At 34.7% G+C, this 9887-nt stretch overlaps 1 protein-coding gene across 1 annotated transcript; it reads right to left on the reverse strand.

Annotated features, from left to right (window-relative positions):
* Nucleotides 1–1508: 1508 nt before the first annotated feature.
* On the reverse strand, nt 1509–5801 carry LOC131652568 (type IV inositol polyphosphate 5-phosphatase 7-like). The gene is made up of 13 exons (XM_058922463.1): nt 5396–5801; nt 5188–5287; nt 5005–5082; nt 4809–4893; nt 4617–4721; nt 3581–4313; nt 3305–3498; nt 3091–3199; nt 2851–2999; nt 2491–2747; nt 2334–2395; nt 2009–2207; nt 1509–1878 (listed from the first exon to the last, which is right to left on the reverse strand). The coding sequence occupies exons 1-10, from the start codon at nt 5423–5425 to the stop codon at nt 2525–2527; spliced, it is 1806 nt and encodes a 601-aa protein (XP_058778446.1). The 5' UTR covers nt 5426–5801; the 3' UTR covers nt 1509–1878; nt 2009–2207; nt 2334–2395; nt 2491–2524.
* Nucleotides 5802–9887: the final 4086 nt, after the last annotated feature.

The following is a 9887-nucleotide window of genomic DNA, read 5'->3' on the forward strand; positions in this document are numbered from 1 at the left end:
GTAGGAAACTGAAGAGCGAAAGAAATGTTATCAAAATTTCCTTACAAGGCGACCGTATATGCTGGATCCTCATGCATGATTCCTCGACTCCCTTTGAGGTGATTACACATGATAGATCCTCGTGAAGGAATCCTTACCGCTCTTTGAGACGATTACACGTGATGGATCCTAATGAAGGAATTCTTTCCGCCTCTTGAGGCAATCACACATGTTGTATTTCTACTTAACATTGTTTAAAGGAGTCAAGAAATAATTCATAACTGAGGGGTAAAATTTATTGCTAAACATAATCACTTGGAGAAAAGCAATCATGACTGAGAGCTACTGAGAGCTCCTATCTGATACCCATTCAACAACAACATCAACATCATAAGAGATGCGATACACGTCCATATCTAATTTATCATCAATTGTAGAAATACAACATACACTTAAGTAACATAAAGTCTTGAACTCAATAAGAAAAAAAAATTTGTTAGAGTAATTGAAGTACTTGACTATAGATATATACCAAAAGGTTAAAAAAACATGGACCATAAGAATAAAAATAGTAAGATTTTTTTTATATCTTAATAGACATATAACATTGTTTGTTACTATTAGAATGCATGATTGAGAGTGTATTTTTGTTTTAGTCTACTTATACCAAAATGATGTGATGTCGTTTCACTTGACTTTTAAATGCTCATGAAAAAGGTGTGAGACTTACGCATACATGTTCTAATGAAAAAAAAATTCTAAATTTGTCTATCAATCTATTCAAAGATGAAAGAAAACTTAATTTTATCTAAATCTATTTAAAAATGACGAGGAATTTGTGAAAATAAAAATAAAAATGACGAGGGATTGGGAAGGAAACTTCTGAAATATATTTGAAAGTTTTCAACTGTAATACTCCCTCCGTCCCACAATGAGTGACCCATTTAGAATAAAATGATGTCCCAAAATGAATGACCCATTTCAATTTCCAATAAACCTGGGTCATTCATTATGGGACGGAGGGAGTATATCACTACTAACAGAATTCAATACTACTAACAGAATTCAATGGACACAATACATGAAGTGGCCAAATGGCCATGATGTTTGATTCATAGTTGCAAGTTCAACTCAAAATTTTTCAGCAATAATAGGTAATACTCCCTCCGTTCCTTTATAATGGTCACTTTTTAAGTTTTTTCACATACCAAGACAATCAATGATTATTGTTACTTTTTAAGTAATGATTATTCTTTTTCCAATAATACCCTAAACTTTTTAATATTTTATTTAACTTTTTCTCTCTCTCTATCATAATGATTAGGGATAATTTTGACAAAACAACAAAAATACTTTCTTGAACTTTGAAATGTGACACTTAAAAAGAAACAAATTTTTTTCATAAAAATGACAATTATAAAGGAACGGAGGGAGTAATAATAATAATAATTGAAAAGAGAATAAAAGTTCACATGTTTCAAAGACATGTTTGAGTTTCTGAACTAAAGAATATCTTGGACTTTGGTCACTATAGTTTGTTAATAACTCAGTAATAAAAAGAAGAGCATGCTACTTATAATGATGACAAAACCACCTTTATCAGTAAACTCACTAATCATATAAAGAACCACTACAACCTCTGAAATTCTATCATTAATTAACTATAAATTTCATTCTCTTTCTTTTGTACAATTTCTTTTTTTTCATCACTGTTACAATCAGTATAAATATCAAAATTCACATTTTCTTATCATTAGAACCAAAAATAATAATAAAAGTTAGAACTCCTTCAAATGATGATTTTGACAATGCATCACTTTCATTCAGTCATCATGAATATTCTCCAAAAATAATTAAAGAATCATGAATAAAATAATATCTTCATCTTCTTTCACACTCCTGCACAACAATAGTAATAAAAAAATTGATCATGAGTATGCGTGCAGCGTGCATATGTAACATATGTCACGAGTAATTTAAGGTAAATAAATAGTAGCATAACATTAATGTTAGAAGAATATTAAAGTACCTGTATAATAATGATGTTGCAGGAAGAGACAATGTAAAGTTTTGTGTTTGTTAAATGGTTATCAAAGTATGAAGCTGGCATGAGTTAGAGTTAACATTAACAACATTATGATGATGATGTTTGGTGTTTGATGGAATCTACTGAACATGTGTTGTTGTTGGGTAAGGCATGAGGGTTAAGTAAAATTACATATTAGTACCTGAGATGAAAAAGAGAAAAAGGTAAAGTTGAAATTAGACAATAGAGATAAGAGATTGTGACCAAAAGCAGAAGCAAGTAAAAAAGTATGAAAGAGTGGAAAAAAAAATGAATGTAAGTTGTTAACCTTTCTTGGTATTTGGGAAGTGCTTTGTCTCTGTCATGAATGTTCAAAGGAACTCCCGCTTGCTGAATAGTAGTGATGGAAATTGTAAGTTTTGTAATTCAGAGGTAAAAATAAACATAAACTGTTGCTATAAAAGTAAACATAAACTCCCGCTTACTTGAATAAGGCTGCGCGTATCTCGTATCTAGTCCTCAGAAAAAGTTTAACTCGGTGTATCCGTGGGAATATGGCAAAAGTTCCTCGACCTGGATTCTGGATCGCGAACAGCTAATACTTTTCTTCAATTTTCCGTGATTTGATTCAACCTCAGCCCAAAACATGCCATAAACTGGTCTGTGGTCTGAAAATCTTGATTCTCCGCGTACGTAAGATAATTGATGCAGGCCTTCTCCGTACCATAAAATCCGGTCACACCTATATTTACACTGCCATAATAAGTTTCGAAATTGCAACAAAAGTAGCCTCTTTTTTACTGCTAAATTTGTATTAGTTATGGTTAAGTGTCCGATGATCTTACCAAGCAGGTGTTCGTCTTTTCTCTTTCGGATGCATATCGTCTCCAGCGTATCTATCTGAGTTTGTTGAATACTTATATGTTGGAGGGAAATAGATCTTCCCTTCTTTCCATCCAGAAAATGCGCGACCTCGCTTTTGCTCTATTCGCAACTGCCAGTAAAAATGTCAACATGCATAAGCACTCATTCATATAGTTGAAAGTTAAAAAAGACAAATAGATGATGGAAAAAGTTATAAGTACCTGATCATTTTCCAACAATGCTCTCCAGTTTTGCATCTCGACAAGTGCCTTAGCAGAACGGTAGTTGAGGGCTATTCGATAATTTAAATCTCCAAGCCATATGATTCGACTGGATAAAACAAATTCAAAATTAGAACGATTCAAATTTGTTAATGTATCCATTCTACCTAATAAGACTAGACAAGTAGACGACGATGTATTAAGAAATTCTTACTCATGCTCAAGGATTGTCTCTGGAGACTTCTCATTGTCAGATCCGTGAACGCGCGGAAACCTTGTCTTCTTAAGAATCTCCATTACATCAGAATTTCTTCTTAGTTCATCACCCTCTTTCTGTCCTGAGGTTAAATGGCTACAAATGAAGCAGAAGCTTGTTTCATGCAGAGACATGCTAATTGAGATGGATCCCTACAAATACAATAGAAGCAGAATAACTCTCTCACTCATGAAAGAACAATGAATAATATCATATGATTGATTAAAAACTTACCTTATTTCCAAGATAACCCATCAATCCTCTACCAACACATGATACTTTCATGTTTTTAACATGATCCTTCAATTCACTTCTTACCCAAACGGTAAGAAAGATTCCGACCATTTGCTTACTTGCAACAACACAGTACTTCGATCGCCCTGGCATGCCATGTCCATCTTCGCCAGAGGCAGCAGGTCCTCCATAAGACATTGGCGAAAACAAGACTGTACTCGGAGAATCTCCGAGGCCGTTGTCATCATCAGATGAACCCCATCTTGAATAGTCACTCGGTCGAGAGTAGTCACTTGTCCTTGAATAATAGTCACTCGTTCTAGAGAAGTCACTTGCTCTTGAATAGTCACTAGGCCTATAACCCCATCTAAAACTAGGATCAAAATCACTTTTTCTGTTACCAAAAATCACACGATCACATACGCTGAATCTTCGGTCCAGTCGCGGTTGCACGGTTGAGGGATCATTGTCCATTCCCCAGCTGCTAGAAGTTGTTTGGAAGGATCTCCGATGGAAGAATGATGAATTGTTCTGCCTAGCTGATCCCTCAAAATCTGCATTCAATTCTACAACTGGCTGAGGAATTGGAGAAGGCGTGTAGTATCCGTTACCTCCACTCGTACCAGGAAGGTTGTTTAAAGTATTTCCAATGAGAGCGAGCCATTTTTTAGCAGGGCCATTGTCTTCTGCCCCTAAGATATTACCAGCATTCAAGGGAACTATCTCTTGAAATCTGCAATCCAAAGATAGAAATATGTTGTCAGTACAAATAGTACTGTGCCTTGTTTGGATAAACAACTTAATCAAGCATTTATAGCATAAGTGTTTATCACATAAATACTTACATATAAGCTATTTCTATAACAAAAGATACTTTCACAACCTATCTTAGAGAACTTAACATGTCATAAGCTACTTTCATAAGTTTTCTCAAACAGTCTTAGAAGTACTTATGTAGGTAGATAAACTCAAATAAGCCGATTCAATCAGATATTGTGTTTCGTTTGAAAAAATGCTAACAGAAATCAAATCCTACCCGAGTACATAAATATCTGCAGGCGGCGAGGCTTGAAGCCAATCATTGATACTCAAATTACTCGGCGGCGATCTTCCAGCCACATTCCATGTAGCAACAAAAACGCTGCTCAAAGAGAGAAAAAAAACCATTCATGAGAAATTAAACACACAACAAAAACAAGATTTTACCAAAATCAAAGAAACAACATACCTATAGTTATGAACATCTATAATTCTAGGATGGTCAAGGTTCATTCTCGCTCTCCTAACATGATCCGAACTCCTGCTAAATTTCTCTGTACATTACAATTAAGGGTTATAATTATAAAGATTTTGTAGTAATCAATTTCATCATTTAAAAAAGAAAATAATGAATTTCAAAATTGGTAAAGTGTGTGTGTATGTACCTGTTTTACTCTTCTTGATTGTGCATGGCTCTCTCTCAGATAAACTACTTCTGCTTCTGAATTCTAATCCATGACCTCCTGAACATGAAAACCAAACTAGGTTTAATTCCCTAATAGATAGAATCAAAGAAATGAAACATTTCCTTTGAAAATTGCATATAGAATGTGAAAAAAGATAGAAACCTCTAGAAGCAAAAGCCTCCCTGGGATGAGTAGTAGTGTCTTCTTGAGTTTTGCATTTGATATTGAAGAATTTTCTGACCATTCTCTTTGACCATGAGAGCTTCATTAAGTAAAACCAAACACAGAAAAAGAGTAAAAATGTTGAATTTCAAAAAGTAGAAAAATTGTAGTAGATGTTTGTTAGAGAAGAAGAAGAAGAAGTAAAAACCTTGGTTTTGTTTGTATACACATCATTCATTGTTAATTTTGTTCCACTTCATGCAGCAGCTAGTCAAGTATGTTAGAGTTACTAGTTTGTGTTAATTGAGAAGATGTTGTTGTGAGTGTGATTTGAGAGAGGGTGGCTAGGAAGTGAGTAAGAAAGAAAGTGAGGAATTAATAATGGTTGGAAATGAGGTGAGATTGTGAAGTAGTCCTGGAACAAGACATTGTGACAGGCAAAGAAAGAAAGAAATAAAGAAAGAGAGAGATGGTTTTTAACTTTCAACTTTGAACAAGTGTGTCTCTTTGTGTGTGAGAGAGAGTGTGTGTGAGTTTCTCTCTCTTTGAGTCCTCGTTCTCTGAAACAACAGCAAAGTATCGAATTTCAACAGAATAAAGTGATGCTAGATAGAGAGAGGTGGATAATAAAATTGAGATGAAATATAATAATCTATTTAATGAGATTCCGGTGAATTTAAGCAAATTAACAAGTATCTTAAAAAAAAATGTGCGCAAAACATGTATGTACTACAGGTCGAATCTGTTTTGTCATCCCTAGCTCTAGTTAAATTGTTTGTGTATTAATGAGAACAAATTAACTCATTTTATGCATTCACCTCTTATTGGACGAAATGACAATCAAAGAATTAGATGAAATAAATTCTATCGTGTTTCATTCCGTTCATATCATTGAATGAAAGGCCAAATAACAAAATATGAACAAATTTAGACATCCAATTACAATTTTCTTTTTAAATTAATGGACAAGGTTTCTTTTCTTAAAAGAATTTCAATCAATCACCAAAATTAGTATTGATGGTTACATGCAAGGATAAATGGTTAGGCTAAAAAGAAATGGTAACCTCAGATGAAGACAAGGCAGGAAAACATGAAGGGGCAATGGGCAGGTTGTTTAGCTTTAAAGTCCCTGAACATAAAATGTCTAGGTCAGATAAACAAAGGCTGCCTCTATAATCAGCAAAGTGAGTAAAGATCTACCAGTACAGTATAGAATACTAAGGTATCCAATAGCTGTATTCTTCTCACAGTTTTTGTCTTCCAATCAAAGCAAAAAGCACTTCAACAATGAAAAAAGGTAAAGTAGTGGTAGTTCTTGTAGACCTATAATATTTTTTTTTACAACATTTATTTATTTTATTTTTGTTTCTTCTTTTGTTGGACAAGTAGTGTTTGAAACACAAATAGTGGTTATGAGTTATGACTTTGGAGGAGGATTCATCCCCACTTCATATGAAGAAGGAAAAAAATTGTTGTGTTCTATTTTGGATATGGTGAATGAATGAATCTCTTCAAACAGTGACTTTTGTCTATTGTATTTGTCATTTTCATTACATTTAAGGGAGCAATGTGATGTTTGGTGAAGGGGTATGATGCATTGTTTTTGGGATGTTTTTGACAATCAATTTTAAGGGATTTTTGGTACTTATTATTTACCTACTCTCACTGTCTTTGGAAACAAAGGTTACTTACCCAAATTTTGTGGTGTTGGGACCTCATTCACTATGTTTCATTGCTTTAACTCATAGAAACTACTTCCAACTTTGTGCAGTTGTTCATTGATTGAATTGATTTTACACAATTCTTGTTGGTTGAAAATGATTAATAATTTATGTTTAAATATATTTATTAAAAATGTTTTTTCTTTCAATTTATGATTGAATTATCATATAATTAAAATGCAACAATCTTAAATCTTTTAAAAAAAATTTGTTGTCTATTGTAATTCTCTCCGACTCAATTTTTTTAAAATTTCTTTGCCAACCTCCCTACCTTCTAGTCCACCTCTGGTGAAAACCCCATACTACCCCTGACTTCGGAAATGCATTTCCGAAAATGCAAGAAAAAGGTGTTTTCGGAGATGCATCTCCGAAAACGCCTTTTTTCTTGAAAAAATTGTCTTATTTCGGAAGTTCATTTCCGAAAACAGTATTTTGGAAGTTCATTTCCGAAAAAAGTATTTCGGAAGTTCATTTCCGAAATGCTGCGCGTTATGCAGATTTATCAAAACACTCCCCCTCCCCATTCATTTACCCTAACTCAAATCAAAAACAAGCAAAGGCGAAAATTTGTGCAAACACACTTCCAAGGCTGCATCAAGGCTCCAATCACATTGCTATACAACATTCAAAAGCCCACAAATCACTCAATTTGTAAGTTTTAAATTTGTTAGATTCATTATTCAAATGCATGTTATTTAGGGTTTCAATTGCATAAATGATATATGGACTGGTTGTTAGTAGTATTTAGGTTGTTTAGAAGCTTTTTGAATTGATTTTATGTTTGATTTTGGGGTCTGCCATGGAAGTTGCAGAAAACTCCATCGCAGGGGTGTTTCGGAAGTTCATTTCCGAAAACACCTCCATCCCAGTTTTCGGAAATGAACTTCCGAATTGTATCAGAAGTTCAAATTTTTTAGTTTTTTATTTTGTCTCGCATATTAATCGATTTCAATTGTTTACAGGAACATGTCAGACAACCAACCGGCACGCATCAGACAGGGTAGGGAGACCCAGACTGCGTCGGCTAGAGAGGGTAGGGAGTGTCCGTTTTAATTTGCAAGTACTTTATTTTTAACGCCTTTGTTTATTGTGCCTGTTTCTTTGAAGTTTGTGTGCATGCGTTCTGACTTCTTTGACGGCGTGTCGCTGGTTTCCAACGTCTTTGTTCTTTAATGACTTGTCTGTTTCCCAAGCGTTTTTGTCCCCTTTCTTCTTTTATAAAAGGAGGTCTCATGGACCTTTCTTTCTTCATTTTTACGCAAGAATGGGTGGCGCTAAGGGAAGAAAGGGTTCTTCAACCTCGTGCTCTCGCGGAGTGAAGGAGGTGAAGGAGGTGAAGGAGGTGAAGGAGAAGAAGAAGGTTTTGACTGGTTCTGCTTCTCGTCCCCTGGGGGTCCATGGCTCGGACGTGCAGGCTCAGTCTTCAGGCGTGAGAGTCATGATCAACGTTGATGGTTCTGAGACTGAGTGGGATGAGGATTGGTATAATTATCTTCATTCGGAGGAGTTCGCTCGTCGGGCAGAATAACGTGTTTTTGTTTTGTTTGATGTGTATTTTGTAACGCTCGTCGGGCAGAATAAAGTGTTTTTGTTTTGTTTGACGTGTTTTGTTTTGTTTTGTTTTGATTTCGGATTGTATCTTTCGCACAGTATTTTTGGATTGGATTTATCATCTTAGTATTTTCAGTTTATCTGTTGCTTATTTTTATTTGGCGTTTGCGTTTAATTAAAATGCGAGACAGTTTAAGAAAAAACATAAAAAAAAAACACAGTTTCTCCATAATTCGGAAGTTCATTTCCGAATTCACCCCCATGAGGTGTTTTCGGAAGTTCATCTCCGAAGACACCCCCCCCATGAGGTGTTTTCGGAGATGCACTTCCGAATTGTAGATGTTTTGATTGGCTGCATTTTGTGGTAAAACATTCATGTGTATTCTGTTGTCTTGACTAAGGTCATGACATGTGATGTGTAGTGTTAAAGGTTATGCAGGTTCTGGTTGTGTAAGCTAATACATGCTGTGAGTTGGATGTCATGCTTGACGTCATGACATCAGTGTTTGACAGCAGTAGCTGCTACATTTTCTATTCTATTTCTATTATGTTTCCTTATTTATCTCAGTCTTTATTTTGGGAAACTAAAGATTGTGCTGATTGTACATCAGTAATAGAACAAATCATGGGCTGTCTTTTTGGCACCCTGATATGTGAGAAGCTGAGAATTGAAGTGAAGAATACTGTTTGCTGTGATTTATGCAGAACATGGAATGTCACGACATGCTCTGTGACATCAGTATTTGACAGTGTAATCTCCGATTTTTTTAATACCGGGCCATACCTCTGATCTGTAGAGATACGTGAACTGACTCTTTTTTATCACTTAATGCTTTCGCATTTTTTTTGAAAATATCACAGAGTCGCCACCGACCTTTTATTTTATCCAATTAAGGAAAGGTTTATAAAAGAAACAGAAAAAAGACCTTTAAGAAATTCTGGGTAAGGGGGTAGGTTATAAAAAGGGAAGGTGTTAGCACCCTTTGTATCCATGGTTATCCATGGGCTCTTAAGTTTGCTTAGCTCACTTGTTTTTCGATCACTTTTCAATTGCTCTGAAATTGCTCATATGTGGTTCCAAATACCTTTGTAAATTGAATTTTGTAATGATCCGTGTGTGGATGTATACAAAATGCTTGTTTATCTTTCGAAAGATGTTTTGAAAAGAACGTTAACTTTGTAATAACCCGTGTTTGGATGTATACAAAGTATTGTCTTTTTTGAAAGTTTTGAAAAATCAACAGTGTATGAGAATTTTGTTTGTTTTGATTTGAGCAAGCAAACTAGGAGGTCTACCCTGAGTTGTAAGGTCTTTATCCTATTTCCTTTAAAAATCTATCCTTTCACCGGATATAAAAGCAAGGTTCGATTTTGTACTCGAAACAGTAGAATTTTGACTTTGATTTTGAAAGGAATGAGAAGGGATTA

Source organism: Vicia villosa, linkage group LG2 (assembly GCF_029867415.1).
Source record: "Vicia villosa cultivar HV-30 ecotype Madison, WI linkage group LG2, Vvil1.0, whole genome shotgun sequence".
NCBI classification, from domain to species: Eukaryota; Viridiplantae; Streptophyta; class Magnoliopsida; order Fabales; family Fabaceae; genus Vicia; species Vicia villosa.